The sequence below is a fragment of the Phoca vitulina genome, unplaced genomic scaffold (assembly GCF_004348235.1).
Source record: "Phoca vitulina isolate PV1807 unplaced genomic scaffold, GSC_HSeal_1.0 scaffold1, whole genome shotgun sequence".
Classification (NCBI taxonomy): domain Eukaryota; kingdom Metazoa; phylum Chordata; class Mammalia; order Carnivora; family Phocidae; genus Phoca; species Phoca vitulina.
In genome coordinates, this window is record NW_022589704.1 from 71,000,282 (window position 1) to 71,022,068 (window position 21,787).

At 46.0% G+C, this 21,787-nt stretch overlaps 1 protein-coding gene across 6 annotated transcripts in view; it reads right to left on the reverse strand.

Moving 5' to 3' along the window:
* The window catches only part of TANC1 (tetratricopeptide repeat, ankyrin repeat and coiled-coil containing 1), a 229,918-nt gene that overhangs the window by 44,349 nt on the left and 163,782 nt on the right, over positions 1-21,787 (reverse strand). For 4 of the 6 annotated variants that reach the window (XM_032409996.1, XM_032409987.1, XM_032410023.1 and 1 more), the window contains 7 exons: positions 15,819-16,082; positions 10,466-10,588; positions 9,397-9,678; positions 8,480-8,637; positions 5,995-6,226; positions 4,531-4,697; positions 1,959-2,566 (listed from right to left, as the gene is read on the reverse strand). In XM_032409996.1, coding sequence (XP_032265887.1) covers positions 1,959-2,566; positions 4,531-4,697; positions 5,995-6,226; positions 8,480-8,637; positions 9,397-9,678; positions 10,466-10,588; positions 15,819-16,082 — 1,834 coding nt within the window. The remainder of the gene's footprint in view (positions 1-1,958; positions 2,567-4,530; positions 4,698-5,994; positions 6,227-8,479; positions 8,638-9,396; positions 9,679-10,465; positions 10,589-15,818; positions 16,083-21,787) is intronic. The other 2 variants (XM_032410013.1, XM_032410005.1) reach the window with 1 other exon arrangement.

The following is a 21,787-nucleotide window of genomic DNA, read 5'->3' on the forward strand; positions in this document are numbered from 1 at the left end:
TTGCTTCTTCTCCATAATTGGGGCAAAATTACAACTAATTGAGGTGGGAAAGAGAAATGCTACCCATCTTTCAAGGTCCAACCCAAAGGTCCTCATGTATGTGAAACATCTTCCAAAAACTGTCTCCCCTAGCTGGAAGCTTCTCTTTCCTGAAGTTCACATGCAGTGTGTTTTCCTTACACATGGTCACCTCCTGCCGTACCCGCCCTCCCGTGTGGGCAGCCCTCGAGAGCCAGGCCCTTGTCCCAGAGAATCTGTGTATTTGCCACAGTACCCTATAGGTGGTGGATCTGCATAAACTTTTGCTGAAATGTATCCAGTAGGGCCCTTCCACCATCTCTATCTGCTAAATGAAGTTCAAGAACTATAGGGGTCTTGGGTAAATGCTGATGTACACAATCCCAAGAAGTAGCAACTCCTTACACTTTGCACCCTGGGTGTCTCTCCTGCCCTGGTGCAGTTCTGGCCCTACCCTGGGTCAGGCCCCATGCCTGCGTACTGGAACACATCAGCAGTCGGGAGCCACCCGTCACCGTGCGGTCGGCTCTGCCCTCGGCTGCATAACGTCAATGCCACCTACCCCCCAAACCAGAGCAATGCTTTACGGTGACTCCAGTCCAACTACGTCTGCCTCTAACCCGGGTAACAAATCTACACGCCCTTCGCCAGTCTTTCAAACTTGTTTCTATGTTTCTACAAACTCAACTACAGCCTATCTTCCTAGAAAATGATCTGACTTGGCTAAATATGTCAAATATAAAATGGCACACATTTCCACCTAGTTATTACAGTCTGGCTAAATAGCCTGGAAGTGACAAGTTTATTGCCTCAAACCAGACTCAAAAGAACAAATTTTTAGCCCAGGATTGCCTAAGAAGACAATGCTACCCACAACATGAAACACCAGCCAGACCCCTATTTGGTCAATGTTGAGTCAATCCTTGTGGGGAGGAAGGTGGTGTGCGGCTCACTAATGCTTTTTTTACCTCTTCCTTTCTGGACCCCAGCATCAGGTCAAATGCCCCGTGCAGCTCACAGGCGATAGTCCAGCCACTTGTTGGGCCTGTTACAGTCGGAGGCAATTCTGACTCATGAATAGCAGAAGTTCCACAAGACCACAGCAAGGTGGGCCGGGGCCAGGCAGAAGTGGTGGGACAAGAACCCACCCTTACTGAAATGAAAGCATCTGTGTGCCCTCAAATTCCCTGACCTCTCACTCTGACTAGCACAAGGCCACACGAGGTGCAGGCCCTCCCCTGGGCAATGAGGAGAACTGCATCCTGGCCTGGCCCTGCTGCGAATCCTCCATGGAACTTTCGACTCCCTGGACACAGCTGCCCCAGCACCATGTCGTAAACAGGGCATCCGAGGTCGGAACCTGAATCCTGCCGAGCCCAAATCCCAATCTGTTACACCGCACTGAGCCACAAATGCAAAATGAGGCAGCCCATGTGATCTCTGTGCTCCTCCGTGGGCCAGCAGACACATCTGATCCCTGGGACAAGATGCTGCATGCCCAAGAGGTGGCAAGGGGGGGTCCTGCAGGTGCAAGACAGTCCACAGACTGCAGGTGAAGAAAGCGAGCTGAGAGCAGCCCCTGGAGAAGCCTGCTGTCCCCCCGAGCATGCAGCACACTTTCCCACATGTGATTCCCATAAAGGGCCCCAAGGTCTAGAAGAGAATGGGCAGCAAAGAAAGGTCACCAGGTGTGCCTAGCTTCTCTCTCACCAAAGGTACTGAGGAATCCCAAGATTCTAGCAATTAAAGGAAGGAAGCTTTTGTATAGTAGCAGGATCTTCCATTGCCCTCCTGAATTATTCATCCTGTGTTGCCTTTCCATTAGAAGAGGTGAACTGTTGGAGGGGGAAGGGGGAGAAAGGTGAACTGTGTTTGGAATCCCTTCCCCAATCGCACATTCGACTCCCTGCAAAGCGCTGACAGCAAGCGGCCTGCCGTACCTGGGCTCACACAGGAAGGCTGTGTTCTCACCATCTGCTCTCCACACAAGCCACTCCCTGAAAGATGGGTGGCAGAACATGCGGGTTTTGTCTCGCCTCTTAATGAGGAAGCAGGAAAGCACCTCCATCCTCTGCTGGAAGTCCTCCCATCCCTGCTCCCCTTGTATGTGGCCCGCATTAATAGCCTGGAAGATCTGCTCGTCGGTCATGGGGTGGAGGGACGCAAGGGCCACGTTCAAAATCGGGAGCGCTCTCTCAAATGCGGACTGGGTCATGAACTTCATGTTGCACTGCAGCAGATAGAGCTCGGACAGAGACACGGGCACCACCTTGTAGCTGGCACTTTTGATGACCAGGTGTCCCTTCTGGAAGAGGTCCAGGGTGAGTTTGAGGTACAGGTAGGAGCCGAGGCTCCGCAGCACCAGGTGGCTGCTCACTTTCCCGATCAGGGCGGCGTCGGCCTTGCCGTTCAGGGAGATGTTGCTGAGGATGTCCTCGCTGCTGTGGACCCTGTGCTGGACGTAGGCGTGCAGGTCACTGTGAATGTCTTTGTTGTCCGGGAAGTCATCTAAGGAAAGCTTGACGAAGGGCAGCGTGCTGACGATTTCCTGCGGGGGAAGGGGAAAAGAAACACCAAAACCCACGGTGTCACTCCACAGAGATTTCTTTTTTATGTGAGCTGCATTCCAAACCAGATTCACTAACTTTTCTTTCAAGGAGGATTTTCATGGATTACAGGGACTCATTGTTTTGTATTAAAACATGTAATAGGATAAGTTGAAGATAAAAAGCTTATGTGAAAGAAATCCTGATGCGAGATCGAATCAGTAATGGCTTTCCCGAAGCCCTCATCCGAAGCCTCAGAGCCGAGCGAGGCGCGAGGGCCCTGAGCAGACAGCGAGCTGGCCATACCAGCCAAGGGGAGGGAGATCCTGAAGTGACCTGATACCCATAATCCTTACATTGTGCAGAGGTTATACAACAAAGACAGACACAAACCAGCACTGTGTATCTAAGAACACAGCCAGACACCGAGATAAGAGGCATCCCTCACCATGCATCAGATACTGGAACTGCAAAACTGAGCCAGGAAATCGGAAACCGCCCCCGCCCCTGCCAGGCTGTGCCCCAGACCCAGCCTGCCGACAAAGCTGCCTACCTCAGACTTCAGTAGAGCCTACCATCTTTTTTTCTTTTAACTGCTGTTCTTTCAAAGTAAACTTTTTTTTTTTTTTTTTTTTTAAAGATTTTATTTATTTATTTGAGAGAGAGAGAGCACATGAGAGGGGGGAGGGTCAGAGGGAGAAGCAGACTCCCTGCCGAGCAGGGAGCCCGATGCGGGACTCGATCCCGGGACTCCAGGATCATGACCTGAGCCGAAGGCAGTCACTTAACCAACTGAGCCACCCAGGCGCCCTCAAAGTAAACTTTTAAATGGAAGTAGAACATACAAACCATAATTGCATGGTGTCATTAATTTTCACAAAGTCAAACATACCTGTGTCACCAGCAGCTAGAAACAGAACATCGCCAGCTCCTAGAAGCCCCACGTCCCCTCCCATCCCATCCCCATCCTAATAATCAGCACTATCCTGACACCTCACAGCAGAGATGAGTTTTTAGTTTTTTTCTTTAAACTTCCCACTATCATTTCTGAAGAAATTTAACTCCAGGTCTTCACTGAATGTAATAATTGCAGGGGTCAGGCTGAGTATAATCACTCCCATTTTACATGGATGCTAACGGACCTGTCAAAATTTACACGGCTAGTACAGAAAATATAGGACTCTGTTCCTTTGCTCTATCGATTGCCAAATTCTGCTTCCTGTGTGATAAATGACTGCAAAGGGTATGAATCAAATGGCCATAAAAACAACCATCAAGCTTGGCTGAGGCCTAATGCCACTTCTAATGAGAAAAGAAAGAACCCAAGTGCTATTTTTAAATAGACATCATCATAAAAGGGCAAAAATCAAAATCTAAGAGTAATGTCTTTACTAAAAAAGGACAGGGGTAGAGGGAAGGAGTCAAAGGTTGTTAAGATATAATCTAGGGTTCAAATGAGGGGAAAGATGGGGAAGAAAATTTAAAAAACAACAACAAAAAAACCCCCACTTCATCTGGCTGCAAGTGGTAGCTCATGCTTAAGTTTTATGAAAAAATGGACCTTCTTTAAGCCCTAAAAATTTTTCCTTCCTTTCCTCATTAAAAAAAACAACAACAACAAAAAACATAAAGTCCCACTGCAACCCCACACAAATTAACTACCAGCAGGAATAACTTTAAACTCTAGTAGACAAACTGAGTTACATCCAGGGCTGACACTTGCATTTTGGAAGTGCAGGGACAGTGCCATGCTAAGAGGAGACTTTCCTGACACCTTGATTCATGTGCCTTGGATGGTAAAAAGGTCCTAGTTTCACCCATTTGGAGCTTTGCAGACTAAATATTTTGAAGCCCTAATACAGTTTTCAATTCAGCAGCTAAATGCTTTATAACAGTTTATGTTGTTAATCACACCATAAAATTTGGGTATGGGGTCTTGAAAAGAGATTTGAGAATTCTTTCTTACCTGAAAATTCGCTCTTACAGTCACAATCAACTTCAGCCAGGCAGGAAATTTAGAAATAATTTTGGTAATAAATGAAGAAAGCGTATCTCCATAGTCAGGCTTATGAAACTCAGCTTCATTTAAGCCATCTATTAAAATAATGTATTCTTCTTCAGGAATTTTCTGCTCTAAAGGATAAAATAATTTTTTAATTATGAAATTATACTTTTCTATAAAATGGCACCACCCAGTGTATTTTAATGCACACTTTAAAGTGTTAGGAAAAACTAAAAAGGTTGCATATCACAGAAGAAACGGTTTTCACAGAAGCATATTTTCTACTAATTTATCATGAAAACCGGAGCACACAGCCAAGAGAAAAACAAATCTTATAGAACAGCTTTCAGAAACATATTGCATTACACACATTAGCAGGATCTCACCCATGTATAGGATACAGTTAACTCTTCATAAACTCCTGTCACTGGGGTGAGCTATGGCTAAGATAACTAGCATATACGGAGATTAACTCTGGAGAAGCTCTAGGTCCTCCCCCATAGAACTCTCTCAGTGGATTTCAGGGGATAAAAACTGACCCTCAAAGGCAAAGCATCTGGCCCAAGGCACACAGCCAGCCAGTGGTGAGAACCTCTCTTTTATAGACTTCTAGAACAGGGCTCTTTCCCACAAGCCTCAATCTAGTTTTCCATTTATTAGCACTAACTTTCTGCCCAGGAAAATGAGGCGAAATGATGACAGATCTGTTTCAATCCCCTTTCCTCTAGCAGAGGTGCTAATGAAAGCAGGTAAACTAGCTCAAAAGGTGAGGAGCAAGGAGGAGAAAGGATAAGGAATGCAACAACCCATAAGAGCATTAACTTCTCCTACCTTGCTGAATATTTCAAGGACCCCCCCCAAAAAACAGAAAAAAAAAAAAAAAATCAAATGAACACTTCTAGAAAAGCCTTTAGGTTCAACTCAACTGAGCAGATGCCCTGAAAAAACATGCTGGCAAGTCACTCAATCGACCAACTTATTCCCCCTGCTAGGTAGGAATGAATATAAAACATGCAGGCAACAGTTTCCAGGGCATAAGTCCTCTAAATAACCTACGGTTACAAATTAGCTACTTTGGAAATATTCAACTGTAGAGTTAATTCTTTATTAGAGATGCTTTTTTTTTTTTTTAAGATTTTATTTATTTTTTTGACAGAGAGAGACACAGCGAGAGAGGGAACACAAGCAGGGGAACTGGTAGAGGGAGAAACAGGCTTCCCGCGGAGCAGGTAGCCCGAACGACACCATTCAAGAAGCATGGAAGAACTTTGGGGAGATGGTTCTGGGGAAGAGAATGAGCCGTACACAGATTCACCCACATCCTCCCCAGGCGCCCACCCTCACTCCCATCCAAGTCATCTGGAGGACCATCCTGGGCGCTCCGGACTCCTAACGAGAAAGAGGGTGCGCGCGGCTACTCAGAGGTACCATTTCTCAGGCTTGTGAGCGGTTCCAGCACTCCCCTCCTGAAGGCGGCCACCGGGTCCTGCACGCAGGACCTGAGGCTCAGCATGCTCTGTAGCTGGGGCTCCTTTATCAGTAGGTCCCTGTAGGCAGCCAGCTGATGGGACCGGCAGAGCAGAGCTGCGATGCTGTGCACGAACTCGGGCACCAGGCACGTGTACGTGTTATCGGCTTGGCAGTAGTGGTAGGCCACGACCTGTGCAAGAAGCACAGCCATCAGCATCACCTTCCCCTCTTCACATGCTCCCTCCACAATCCCACACAGATGCAGTGTCTCCATCGGCCACAGTCACGAAACAGGCCGCTTCTCTTCGCCAACGCTGAGTCATTATTTAGCTTAACTGATTCGGTTATTCTTTCATTCACATGCTTTGCCAAGTTCTGGGCAGACTTTTAATTGCAGCCACAAATCCACCTTGATTCACACTAAGATCAGTACAAGTTACTTTGTACGGAAACTAAATGAATAAAACTCATGCATAAAACCTAAAGCCTACCCTGGCTTAAAGCAATTCCGAATAGTCCCAATGTACTCAACATCCAGAAGTGCCTTAATCACCGCATTTCTGCTTTCACAAAGAGCAGCATCTCCTCAGGAAGCTCATCTGCTGCTTCCCCAAACCAGGTAACGCTGGCGGCTAGGGGAGTCGTGCTGAAAGTCACAGCTGGAGCTGGAGGCCAGGCAGCCCGGCTCAAACCCTCAGCCCCCTCCCCACACACAACCCTGACACCGTGGAGAAATTCAACAGCAACACGGTTTGAAGGACTCAAATCAGAAATCACCAAATGTCTGCCTGTTCTGTGAAGGGACACACAGGAGGAGACGGGTCCCTGCCCAGGTACCGAGGGGATGAGGAGCGTTGCCTATGTTGGGACGGATGTGAAGCGGCAGCAGGCTGCTTGTGAGAGAGCCCAAGGAAAGTGCCAGATGCAGAAGGGTCTGGGAAGAAAAGTGCTGTAGACGTATGCAAACTCTGATACCTTCCCATGTGTGAGTAAGAGGAGGAATGGGAGTATGAGGCAAGAAAGGTGAAAAAGGTAAAAATGTACGTGTGCGAAGTGCTCTGTGTTCTTCAGAAGGGTGTGAGCACCTGCTGTTTCCCTGAGCTCCACACAGGCCCGGCCTCACTGGGTCTGGGTCACAGACTGAGGGCAGCACCCAGGTTAAATGTGTGGCCAGGGTGACACAGACAATCAAGGGAAGTTCTGGGATTAGATTCCAGGTCCGCAGACTCTTAAAAACAAGAGGCGAGAGCAGATGTGGCCAATGTGGAACTGTCATGTGACTCCTGTTTGAAATTGGATTTATCATCAACACTCGGGGGAAGGCTGTTGGCTCTTCAGCTTTCCCCTGGACCGAGGAGCCGGAGCACAGAAGACCGCCGGGGAGACGGCCCACACCACGTCCATCCAGCACTGTGTGACAAAAGAAGTCGGCCGACTCAACAGCGGGTCATGAGCTCCATCTGGAGCGGCGACAGCTTGTCTTCACTCCATACAGTGAATTTCATAGGCTATAAGAACAGGCTTTTGCTTCAAGTTGTGTATGTGTGTGTACCAGGTCTCCCATCTGACACGCGTCTCTTACTGTGGCTTGAAAAATCACTGTGGCAGGGTGGCTTTGAAGTCTACATGCCATCCCTCATCTCTGATCACCCATTTTTGACCAGAGGACTGCCCCGAATCAGCGGCCAGGGCTGCCTACACCAGTGAGGAGCGGCTCTCACCTCAGAAGCAGAAGCAAAAAGCAAGGATCTGGGGCAAAAAAGCCTCCTTTTCCGTCCCCTGCACCAAACTCACCCCCAGGGGGTATCCTCCCTAGATGTCCCTCACACTGGCCCCTCGTGTTCCCCAGCTCTGCCAACTCACACCGCTGCTGCCCAGGGAGACCCAAGCAGGGCACCAGGAGTGAGCGACGTAACTGCTCGAATGCAGAGGGCGGCTCAGGAACTTGTGACGGATGCTGAGCACATGGAAAATTTCAGAAGGATCCTGATGGCTCTGAATCTACAAAGGGAAAGTCGGCCAAGTCTCTTTTATAACACAAGAAACCTCTGATAGAAGGACGCAGGGAACACAGGCGTGGTGGCCTGGGTCACGTTCAAGGCTCCCAGTCTCCCACTCTGGCACCAAGTGAAGGCCAGCATGGGGTTTTAAGGATGGATTTGTGGAGCCTGCGATACAACCTGCTACTCTGGGGAATTCTTTCAATCCACTGTTGAAGATGAGTAAAGGTCCACTGCCAGTGTCTGGGGAGATTTATTTTCATTAATACCTTTTACTTGGAGTACTCTATTGCTATTTTATCAACAGCTACATTTTTGCATTATATGCAATGGTCTCTGTTTTAAGATCCCTCTTTAAACTCCTTTCTCAGAAGCCAAACTAACAAACATCTCTCTCCCCCACCTCCATGCTCAGGAAGGCTCCCCCTAGAACAGCAGATTACCTTAGAAGCAAGGTATTTCACTGCATCCTCTCTTGGTCTCTGGTTTTCAGGAGTATCAGATACAGACCCAGGGGGTGTTTTAGCTGTGTTGGTAACACCTGCAGAAGAACTCGGTGAAAGCAATGGGGTGAAAGGAAGATCCTGGGAGGAATCTGAAGCTGCAGAGAAAGAGACCAATTTAATTATTACAACATCAGAATAGGGGTACAGTGAGATACTGAACATACTTCTTGATTAGACCCAGAGAGTATTTTAATAGGTAATGAGTGAACACCGTCCCAAATGCAAAGGTGCAAAGGAGAACACAAGTGTCCCTCTCAGCCCTGCCTCCCATCCACCCAGATGCCACCCCCCTCCCCCTCCCCAGGAGAACTGCTGTTTCTGGTTTTTTATTAAATTCCTTCTGCTTTTTTAAAAAATAATAATAATAATAATCTTTCATGGCTCACTTGTTCCTGTGCACCATGTTAGAGACACTTTCTTTTAATGGGTTTATGATACATAAAAATAAGACATGACTAGTCAAATATTTAGCTACTATATCCCATTTTAAGTTAGTTTTTATACTCCTAGTAAATCCAGCATAGAGGACAAAGGCTGTGGAGAACGGGGTACAAGAGAATTGTACACAGACTCCACCTGGCTGCTTCTGCTGGGAGCCTAACCCCCTTGGTTTTGGGACCCAAACTCCCCAGGGCACCGGATCAGGCTTCACTGCCCATATAAAGAGGGAGACAGGCTCTCCAGCTGGGAGAAGACCAGGGAAGGCTGGCCTCACCCCAGGGGATGGCTCCTGGGCATCAGGAGAGATGGGAGCGTTCAAAAAGCTGGAACAATGTGAGGAGAACTGAGAATGGATGTCCTCCATCTACCTTACATTTGATCATCAACTAGACCAGCATGAAACATGCACATACTTTTAGGTGGTGAACCGGGGCTGCTAGAAGCAATCTGCCTCATGCGGCTTCCATGGCAGCTAAGTGCCACCAACTTAGAAATGATTGCTGTCTTCCCAAAGCCCACGTTTCCAACAACCACGGCGCCTCTATTTTCTGTCAGTTCTGTGTTCCTCAAGTTTTCTTCTATCTGGTGAAAGAGCCAATCCCTTCCCACAAACACAGAGTCTGTCGTTATGCTTGGTACTTCAAACAACAGGGGTTTCAACAAAATGTCCTGGGGCTTGTAGGGAGCAAATCGTGCTTAGGGGGAAAAAAAAGATAATTATTTTAGAAGAATGTCATAATTTTATACACTTAAAAACTCAATTTAGCATTGCTTGCATGTTATACTCAGTATTAGCCTTTAGTTTTATGCCACCAGCGATCTGTGTTTCCAATCTGGTTCTATTAATACTTCTGTAATATCTCATTTATAATCCCCCCATTGGTTTTACAAAGGGTCCTATTAAAATGACCAGCTAGTTCTGTCATCATGACTCAGGACAGACATGCGGAGGATTAGAGAAAGTGATGCAGGGGGCCCCAAACCAGGTCTCATTGGCTTGTCTGAAACAGTATCTAAGCCAGGTTTCTTCCACTACTGTAGGAGTAAAAGGGAAAGGCGATTTCCTAGAGACAGAGCCCCAGCTCTCATCTGGGCGTGGTGACGCGTGGCCCCTTCGGTGAGGCTGTGGACCACCCGACTGTGCATAACAGGAAGTGGCCAACGGCCCACGGACCTGAAACGAAGCTGATTCTTCGTTGGTGACAAGTGTTATCCAGTGAGTGTTCAATTACCCCTCACTTCAAAATAATATATTGCAGAATTATTTTTCAACTCCAGAAATGAGTTGATCACAGATTTTAAGGAAGAAGCCCCAAACCGTTAAGGATGGCCTCCTAGCACACGTCATAGATAAACTTTGAGCATACACGCACACGTCATGTTTTTAAATGAGCTGGCTTAAACGCTGGTTATCACAGATCCTCAATGTTGAGTGAATGCATTCATGATATCCACTATCCCAGCAGATGCAAAGATCAGTACCTTTAACTTCCTGTGCCCTACCTCCGGCTGTATTGTGCCACGGCAATCTAATTGACGTTCGAAGAGGGGCATTTCTCTGCCCGTCTAAATAACTCAGATCTTCCAATTTGGTTGAGCTTGTTGCTGTAATATTAAACTCAAGTTTAGTCTTTTCAAAGTTGATTTTAATAACATACCCCAACTACTATAAATCATAAAGCACTAAGTGATTTCGTTCAGGCTTTCAACTAAATGGACTTCAAGGTAATTTTGGTTTTGTTTGCCAACCCCAGCTTATTTTTTCCTGCAGTGAGGTTAACCTAAAAACGGTGAACACCACGTGTTCCTCATTCTTAACGATGTGGTGGTATGTTTGCCGGAACTCTCCATTATTCCTGGAAAGAGACAGACTTCACCAAAAATGTTTACAAAGAAAGTTGACCAGCAAGTGTCACTCAACAAGGCTGCAGTACACACTGCAAACACACAGCACAGTTCTAGAGTCTTCTTTGCAGCTCCGGAGAGCCTTCCATGGTTGCTGGAATTCCAACCTTGTTAATTAAGTGAGCAGATTCTGCAGTACAATCCCACAGTGCTCAAACACTAAAAGTCAGCTCCTGACTGGAAAGTAGCCATGCGGATTTCATCGGAAATAAACATATTCCTAAGCTTTAAATTTTTATGTATATATTATATACTATATTATATGTATGCGTTTTTTTTTTTTAATTCTAAAAAGAAGGAATATTTACCTCTGATCAAATCAGTAAGACTCACAGTACATAGGGAACAGTTAAAATGCATTAAGGTCTATTCACGCATACATACCAGCTGGATTATAAAAACAACCAATACAAAATAATGTTGCTAAGTCTTAGCAAATCTTAACAGTAAATACATGGTACGTGTTTTTGCCCAAAAAGAAAAAAAAAAAAAAAGAACCTCCCCTTATTTGCATATACATCCTAGGCCACAGTGAGAGAATTCTCAATAAAATTAACCTAATTTGTTTGTGAGTTAAGTGGCCCAACATAAGGTACTGCTAATCCAAGACATACAATTCTCTTCCAGGATAATAAAATATAGGCATCATTTGAGGGTAAATGAGTGGGGAGCAGGAGTTGAATTCCAAGGTCTAAGGCTTCTAAGGACTGGTGAAATCATTAGTGGGACCAAGTTTCGAGCGAGAGAAGTCAAGTTGGGCCATCTGTCTGCTGAAAACCTTCTGGCTCACAGCATCCCACCACTGACCGGCACCATCTGCTCAATCTGGGTCCTCCCTATTTCCCCTCCTGAGGCTTTCATCCTTTTCTCCCTCACTGTTAGCAAACCCTCCCCCCATGACTCCTTCATTCAACAAGCACCTGGGTGGCTCCAGGGCTTGGCTCTGTGGTGGCACGTCCCCTCTTGCCACATTCCCCAAAGGGCAATCCACCACACACCCAGTCCCAGGAGAGACATCTGACACCATGACTTCACAACAGCATACACTTGATGCTCCTCTATCCTTTTGGTGAGTATCCACAGTTTATTTACACACCCTGTGCATACTTATGTCAATACCCCACACAAGTCTCTCCCATTAGAAAGATTCAGCTAATTCCTTATGTAGGACTTCCAAATGGACCTAATTTCTGGGAATCCAATGGCAGCCTCTAGCTTCTCTCTCTGGGTCCTTCCCAACTAGGGTGTGTGAAACTTCCCGGAGGGCCACCAGGACCAGACCCTGCACCCTGGCTCCCTACAATAACACCGCCCGGAACATGTATTTCTAGGCTCCTGCCTGGGACCTGGGATCTGGGACTCTGAGCCAGGCCTCTGCAAGTGCCCCTCTCCTCAACACATCTCACCGTGAGCACACCCACATGCTGGAGGCTGAGGGGGAAGGAGCACCCAGAGCTGTAACCCGTAAGCCGAGTTCAGCTCAGAGCTGAACAGCCACAAACATCTGGCCTGCTGCTTCAGCCCTAGGGAACCCAAAGACACCTGGAGCCTCCAAAGGGTTTCCTATTTCCCTTCTCCTGACCCCTCAGAACACGACATTCAGTTTATAATTCTGTGACAACTGAAAGGATTAAGAACATGAGACTATACAAAGGGCATTCCAAAGAGAGGACTGCAAAAAAGCCCTAGCTTGACACAGATGCAGGAGATGGTGAGGCGGCAGACACCTGTTTTCAGATTTCCAGTCACTACAGCTCTGGCTCCCAAGTGTGCAACAAAGCAGCCTCCCCCACCCCGCAGCTCTGAGTCTCTGTGTCAAACATGATTAAGGTGCGGTGAAATGGAGTGGCTCAGTGGGGCTGCAAGCCAGGAGCTGCCGGCTGCCTCTGCTTTCTAAGCTGTCGTCAAGGCCACTGAGGGAGACAAGTCGGGACAGCGAAGCTTCAGCTGCCTGCTCGGCGCCCTGGTGCTCCTCACCTGGCAGAGCAGGCTGTTGGACCACATTCGGCCTTCTCACACAGGTGCACAGTAGATTCTCAGACATCACTCGCACAACAGGACTCACTTCTGGTATTTAACAATAAACGTTTTCGAAATCCTCAGCCGGACTCAGGGCCGACAAAAATCAGAGGTAAAGCAATAATTTTACGCTGCAATAAGCCTACTGCTAGTATCCCTACAATTAAATTACACACTCATTGCACGTGCACGTGCGCACACACGTGTGCACACACACACACAGTACAGCTAACATCTGAGTGAGAAAGACATTTTCAGATGCTACAGGAGAGGAGAGTTTTTTGGGGGTGGGGTGGGGTGGAGGGAGAAGCAGAAGGAAACTTCCCTGAACTGAACAAAAAGAAACACCTGTTGAAACACCATGGACTAACGTATTAAAGGTAAATACCATAAGGTCTAGGCAATTACCAGTTAGAATTTCAAGGAAATTGGCTGGTAATTCTGTTTGTTGGTTTCTTGGAAAACTAAACACTGTGTCTGTGGTCCACTTAGAAAGCATTTCAAAAGAAAAAAGAAGTTAGCCCAAACCAGTAGAACCTAATCACCTAACTTCTAGATTATCTGAGATACCATTTTAAAGGCTTCTGGTTCTGTTTCCTAACAAAGGAATGAGGTGTCCGTGCCACACATTTGATGTGATATAAAGTAGTAACCTGACTGCAGCATTTGAAACCAATTCCACTCCAACAAATACCTTTACAAAGAAAATCTCTGTACAGTGAATCTCCAAACCTAGCCAACTTACTTTTATAGTCTTTGACATAAGAATTTTACTGTACTAGGCACAGCAGTGAAGAGAGAACCGCAGTTCTTTGGAACAGGCTCATTGATAATAAAGGCGGCCACCTCAGGAACTTGCTTCCATACCCTCGCCCCCCACAGGGGAGGCCAGATCCCCTGGGGCAGCTGTGAACAGAGACCTGGCATCCCCTTTCCTTCACCTGCCAGTCCTTACTCTGCCAAATTTAATCGTTTGATGTTTCCCAAACGGCAATTTATTTGTGTTTATGTGGATCTGCACATGCAAATACTTCCAAGGTACTGCAATAAACGGTCCCGGACATATTATTTCCATCCTTCTAACACTGAGGGCTGCCTATGCCCTGTCTGCAGCAGCTGGCCTTCTAATCACTAGACAAAGTGCTACACACAGTCTACACAACCCGAATCTTTTATTCTTCTCAATGATACATGGAAAAATCTTGCCATGACTTCTGAACTGAGGTTCAGCTTTAGGGGTAAGGAAGGTGGAGAGTGAAGACTCTCCCAGACTCCTAGCTTGTTAACAGATACCATGAGGTAAGGAACTTGCTTATTTTCAAAATAAGCTTTTAGTTGATAAAACTTGCAACACAGAAGAAATGAGCCCACCCATTCGGCCAGGCAGCCACTGCTCAAACCCAGAGGTAAAACCCTCCCATTCCACAGGAGGTCTAGCTCGAGTGCACACATAGACACTAATGAATGAGCACAGCAGAAATCCGAGAGCCCTGCTCTATAATCACTGCATTCTCCTGGAAAAGCTCAGCTCCTACCCACTGTCACTCCACATAGCAGGAGACCACATGAAAGAACATCAGGCAGAAAACATAACCCAAAATGGGGGGCTTTCAACACTATTAATGTATTAATGTGTTTACTAATTTTAAAATAGCTTGATTAAATTGAATACAAGTTTGCTATTTTGTTGAGGTCAAAAAAACTATCAAGTTCTGGGATCGTACAAACGAACTGTTCATCCTAACTAGGTAGACGTGGTATAAAACGCCTCGGGTGCAACATACTATGCCGTCGGGAGTGGGGGAGTGGTGGGAGGGCATAAAAGCTTCTGGAAGAACCATCACTCAATATGCATAACACTCCCCAGAACTTTTCTCTGGCAGACACGCCAAATCCCTCTTCTGGAACAAGGCCATTTACTTCCTTTGAAAATGAATTAGAGCTGCCTCTCAGAACTTTTCCATTAGAGCCATTTATGTATCATCTGCTTCGGAGTTCCACTGGAAAAAAAAAAAAATGCCTCACAACAACCAGACTGGCCTGCCACATCCCCAAGGAGCAGTCTAAAAAAATTCTTTGATGTAGGAAGAGAGAACCTGGGTCTTTGTGTTAGTAGAGGAGAAGTTTTAAGTACTACGTTGGTGACAAAGAAGGACTGAAACAAGGTCGTCTTCTAAATTCAACCCAAGAGCATGGAGTTTAGAAACTTGGGACTGTAAAAGCAGGCAGGACAGCTCAGAACCAGAGTTCTTTTCTTCGCTTACCCCACTGCTCTCCTCGCTTGACGACCACCCACTATCAACTAGCAACAGTCACCCTTTCTGTGTCCTCATCTTGCTCCAGCTTCCCCATCCTGCTGAGGAGCATCTGCCTTGCCTGCCTGCATTCCCTTGATTGAGAAGCCTCACTTCCACTGCGTATGTTTTAAGCTGTGAGCTCTCTTGTAACTGAAAGATACAGAAAGTGGACCTCCCATCTCTATGATGGGCCTCAATTATAAAAAATAAGTTTGAAAGCTGGATCAGAAATTCTTGGAGCTGGTATTAACAAACTCATTCTAAACAAGGATTCCTATTTACCAAGACGTAATAAAAAGTTATGAATTTACTCAAGCTTAAAATATCAAAAACAAGAACAAAGTTTTTGGCACTTTCTTCCTTTGTACACAAAAGAGCCGTAGAGTCTAAATATTAGTTTTCCAGAATTCCAGAGTGGAAGGATCACTTAAAGACCAGTAAGGACAGCCATATCATGTTTACAGATGGGTAAACTGAGGCCTAGACGAGGTAAGTGCCCGGTCCACGATCACAAAGCTGGCTTGTGTCTGGATCAGATTCCCAAGGGGAGAGAGTGAACATGGGGTACCTCAGAGCCAGTGAGATAACCCTTCTGGAGAGAGGCATGGCCTTACCTGCAACTGAGTTGGGCCGTGGCATTACTAGCGAGTTGGAGCTCTGAGAATAAGGGACCGGACCATCTCCAACTGAGGCTTCAGTTTTGGGCAGTATGCTCTCCGCTGACCCAGGGGGCTCCTCTTCTGCCACTGGGGAGCAATTATCTGCCCTGCGATCATGAAGGACTCCTTTCTGTACCCCTAACCTTAGGCTTCCGTCCTTATTCCATTCCAAACTGGAGCCACTCCGGTCATCATTTTCGGATGAACTTGTAATTGTGGCTGAAATGAGAGACCAAAATACTTTGAAGGAGGCCAGGCATAGCTGGGGCTGTTGAGAGTTAACACAAGCACACTGCCCTCCCCGTTATCAATGGAAACTTTTCCGGTCCATGCAGATTTTTATCAAAGTATGTTTCATACAGTGTATTTTGGTAAATTAGAAGAATGTTGCTTATCAAGGAAAATAAACTAAGCCATTCTACAGGGGAGGGTTAAAAAGCTGGTAAGATAATGAAAAAGCTGTCTAAAAGTATCTGAGAGTTAACAGTAAATCCATGTAATTTAGAGATGATGTATCTTCTCTTTTTAACAAAGATAAATTGCTCACAAAAGAATTCATATCTCATTAAATTCCTTTGAGCCTATAAATATCTTTTCCCAAATTAATATTTGTATAAGGGGGGAGGGGGACGAGGCACTACAATCGTTAATGCAGAAAAGATGGAGGAGAAAATCTATGAAAACAAAAATACAATTATAAAGTCAAGCAGAGAATTTGATCCTTAGAATTAAACTTTATAAGAGCTGTTCAAGATGAACTGGACAGAGTGACTTTATTCCTTTAGCAGCATGGAGTAGAAGACCTCCCAGCACGAGAAAACAAGCATGGGAAGGGATGCTGGACTGCAGAATTATAATTTAGCCTCTAAGAAAGAAAACCAGCATGGAAAACCATCTTGGCAAAAGAGGAGGAATATGATGCAAGAAAACAGCAATATTTGCCCTATGTGGCTTCTACAAACAGCCACTTCCAATTTAAACACCCGAGCCCCTTGCAAGCCTAGGTTACCATGGACCCAATACTGGCTTGTGTCCTTGAGAACAAAGGCCATGTCCTCTGATCCCTTTTTGTTCCCTGTTGGGATCCCCACAGCCCAGGCCCTTAACAGAGAGAGCCAATGGGATGGAGCAGATCAGAGTGCATGGAGAACTTGGCCACCTGGATTAAGCTACTTCATCAACATAACCTGATGATACACCTAGCAGCAGGCTGGTGAATTAGCTCCAACAGCCTGTTATCCAGGATCAAAGGGTCTGAGTTTTGTTTTATTTTTACGATGCTCTTTAAAGGTTTAAAAATGAAGACAAAACAATTTCCTCACCTGTGACCACAGGATATTCTGCCACAATTCTAAAATGGTCTTTACCACTGCTGCTCCAGTCTGGACTCATTATCCACTGCTTGTCTCCCTATTCAAAAATCCTTCCTGTGTGCTGAAGCCTCAGACCACCTACCTCCATCTGGTATCTCCCTCTTCTGAGCAGCACAGCACCTGGCACATCCTAAGTGCTCAATAAATGTTTGCTTATTCAATGAATAAGCAAATGAACACACTTCTCTTCCAACTGTGGTCAGAGACATTACACTTAATCTCATTGTTTTTGATTCAGGATTTGATATTCTGTCTTCCACCACAATCTAAGGGGATTTGGGTTGGGCCCATCACTGGGTGTCTGCCATTACTCCCAGCATTTCCAAGCATTCTGTCAACAGTATTAAAACTAATTTCTCCATCTATTTGGAATCAATCACAGTCATGTGTTTTTTTAAGTGGACCACTCATATGAGCCTAAGTATGGCATGTAGGACTCTTTCCACCCCGAAAATGCCGGTGGTGGTGGTAACAGTGCCAGTAACATTTACTTAAGGTTATTATACGTCAGGGACTGTGCTAATGCTTCATAGGAATACTCTAATTCATTAATGAGATCATTGCTTATTAATAATGATTAATGGTAAACTTGTCAATAAGTTGTGATTGTGAATTGTTACAAGCCTTCTTTTGTAAGTCCAGTGTTGGGGACTCAGACATACTTAGGTTCCCAGGCTACCCCAACATCTGAGTTACAGGAAATGCGTCAGAGTGATTTGTTTGGTTTTATTCTGTGGCGGTTTTATTTGGGGGCACATACTCTTAAGGGAAAAAATACACAGAAAATCAAAGTGATGTTTGTCTGCATTTGCATTCCCTCAGTGCCATACACTGCAGAGTGACACCCCCAAGACCCTGAGTCCTGGGTCAGGCCGCAGGCAGTGGGAACGGGAACGGCCTGGTCAGGGGTCCCAGACCACAGGGACAGGCTGAAGGTCCTGCTCTCACCGTACAGCCACACGTGCCCAGGTCCTGAGGAGGAAAGCAGTGGGGGGGAAGGGAAGTCCGAGACGGGGTTGCCGTTTCAAAAGGAGAAGTTTATAATGTGTTCCTAAACCGGAGACTCTCGCAAGTGCCCTCGTGACGTTCAGCGAAGACACACGGTGCACTGTGCAGGTAGGTGAGCAGCTCTGAAGCCACAGGCCCTCCCACTGGGGCTGCCCCACTTCACAAGGTTCTCTGCCTGCCATCCGGTGCCAGAGGCAGCCCACACGGCTGGAAGCCCCACAGCGTACTTTCATCTTCGTTCAGGCACAATTAAGCCCTGATGCAGATTCAAGGGGGCAGGTCTCCGAAGGCCCAACATGTTTCCCCATACGACCCAAGAAACACACTGAATAGGGCAGCTCCACAGTCGCCAAGGAAGAGAAGCTGGTTCCTAAAACAAGGACAGGCTACTCAAAAATACCGATTTTTCTTCCAGGCTACCAAATTCAAACTCCTAACCAAGTTAACCAGTCACCTTCAAGTTAACAGACACATACACAACTACGGCAACATCTTCACAATGATGACTTAAAAAAAAAACCTCCAAAATCTATGTAACATTTGACATTTTCTGGAGACTTGGATACTCTTTCAAGTTCCCTAACAACTCAAACATTCTAGCATTTTCTTCCATCAACCAGTACAGATGCCAGCTTTTGTCAACGAAGACTTGCCACCATCATTCAGACGGGGGCTCTACCCCTCTTCCAACACACAGTATTCTGTTAAATGAGCGATTTATCAGGCCTCAAGTTTTATCGAGCCATGAGGTTAGGCTTCGCTTCTCACAATTTAGTATTACTTTAGGTTTGTTTGGTCCTGCTCACTGATTCACACGTGCTACTTCTAACTTTCCATATCATTTGAAAACTCCTTTTAACCAGGGACAGCACACATTCTCTTCCTCTGTAGTAAATGGCACATTTAACTAGACCTACTGGTGCATAGGGTTACACTACTTCCAAACCATGTCCAACACATAGTAGGACATACATGATCACCACAACCCTGGAGAAGAGGTAGGCAGGCTGAGAACCATCAACCCACTTTATAGATACGGAACAGACTTGGGAGAAACTAATCTCTCTTGCCCTGTATCTTGCTTTCCCTCCCTCCCTCTCTCCCTCCCTCTCTCTCTCTCTCTCTCTCTCTCTCTCACACACACACATACACACACACACACACACACACACACACACACACAGTTAGTGGTAGGTCTAATACCAGCCCTTTTGCCTGCCCACACACTATATTAAAACTCCCTTTGCCTTGCATAGCTCTCAACAAGCCAAAGTTTTCTAAGTGTCTGTGACTAAAAAGTATTTTGCAGTTCATGAAGTCTCACGTGTTAAAAACAGTAGTCCTCAGGCAGGGGCTAGTGGAGAGAAGCCAATCATGGGTGCACAGTAGCCGGGACGAAGTTACCGGTTGACTAGGAGGTGGAGAGACAGACAGACCTACTCAGTCATTAAATTTTGCTATATAAAGTACTGCAATAAAACCGTATTCCTTCTCCTTCCCAGCTTTGCTGCACCCCATTCTTTGTCCACTGAAGGTTCTTTCATATGTTGAATGCATACTTAAAATAGAATTTTAAAAAATCCGTGTAAGTTTGGGGGCCAATAAGTAGTTTGGTAGGATCTGAATCAAGTTATAGGTTTAAAGGAACATTAAGAAGAAAATTACAATGAGTACAGTGTTAGTCCAGAATTGTTTAGGGACTAAGGGCCTCTGACATCAAATGGATACCACACAGGTAGAACAGAATTCATCTGCCTTTGAGATGGAGAAAAGTCATGAGGTAAAAAGTACAAAGGGCTTGGGTTCAAACTTTGGCTTCTCCCTGAGGACCTACAAAATATAAGTCTCTCCAGGCCAAATACTGGGAATGGGCACGTCTTTGTCTTTACCTTACAAACATCAACTTATGTGTTTGAGTTTTTCTTTTTTTTTTTTTTTTCCCTTTAAAATGAGAGGAAGAGAGTGAAAGAGCACAAGCTGGGGGAGAGGAGGGGCGCGGAGAGGCAGAGGGAGAAGCAGACTCCCTGCTGAGCAAGGAGCCTGATGCAGGGCTCCATCCCAGGACCCCGGGACCATGACCTGAGCCGAAGGCAGACGCGTAACTGACTGAGCCACCCAGGCGCCCCTGAGTTTCTCTTTATACTGGCTACTAGGAATTGTCAAACTTCCTACCCACTGATAAGCAAAATGAAAATGTCTAACAAAACTCACTCCTGACTTCATCTTTTCTCTTGTATTTTTTTTTTATTGAAGTATAAATGAATGTTATATTAGTTTGAAGCGTACGACATGGCGATTCCACAACTCCGCACATTATGCTGTGCTCACCGCAAGTGTAGCCACCGTCCGTCTGCATATACTACTACAAGCCCACTGACTGTATTCCCGATGCTGTGCCTTTCATCTCCATGACTTATTCATTCCTTAACTGGAAGCCTGGGCCTCCCTCTCCCCATCCCCCCACTTCCCTCCCCTCGTTCACTTGCTCTTACTTCCTTTTCTCAAATCATACCTTCGTGGGGAGAAAAAAATCTTATTTTGCTAAATGTCTATTTGTAAGTATTTCAAATCCACTGGGGAGGGATTAAGTATAAAGTAGCCGCAGGAAATCACAGCAGTGGCTACCATAAATACATTAGTGCTTACTACGTAGGGGCTCTGTTCTAAGCCCTTGTCATCTCTCAGCTCACTGAATACTCCCACCAGCCCCACGGGCGGGAAGCTCCATAAGGCCTGAAGCCTTGCCGTGGTGCTCTGCACTGTTCTGATCACACCACACTATCAGAAAAATCTGAGCATGCACCCCAAATACATGCATTTACAAGTCATGTACCTGCAGTACACTAAGTTATAATACAATAAAAATTTCTGAAGAGACTTTTCTAAAAAACCCAGAAATTGACTCCCCCCCCCCCCCCCCAAGCACTCCACAGATGACCGGTCTTCATTCTCTGTTTTCAAAGCCAGGGCTCTATGAAGAGAGTCCTTTGTCCTTCCCTGGGTTGTGGAGAAAATCAGACACAAGGGCAGGTATGTAAAGTGCCTCGTATCTCATGAGTACCCAAGAATGTTTTCCTCCCCGCACAAGTGAAAATAAAGTAGCACTGAAAAAACAAACATTTTTTAACTTCTATATTCAGTTTAATGGTTGACACAGAGTTTAAAAGTTAAAACGCTGGAGAGATCAAATAAGAAAAGGACATAATGGTTGCTCAGAAAAGTGGGAGAAGGGGATGAAAAAAGAAAACCCAGCTTCTGCAGACTCCGCCTTTGACCTGATAGAATAAAGATCACTAACACCTCTGGAAGGAGAAACCAGAGTCTAAATGAGACTGGGTAAAGAGCAGAGAGAAAGCCCGGGAAGCACCGTGCCCATTACCCTGGCCATCCTGGCCTGCCAGGATTCGCTTCTTCCCTTGTTGGCCCCCATCTTACACACGGTTCCGGCTGCCACAACATATTTGGGATTTTCCCAAGTGATGAAGGGAAGGATTACAGAGATGAAACCAGCCTGCCTGAAACCTTCAGACAGAAAGGCCAGAC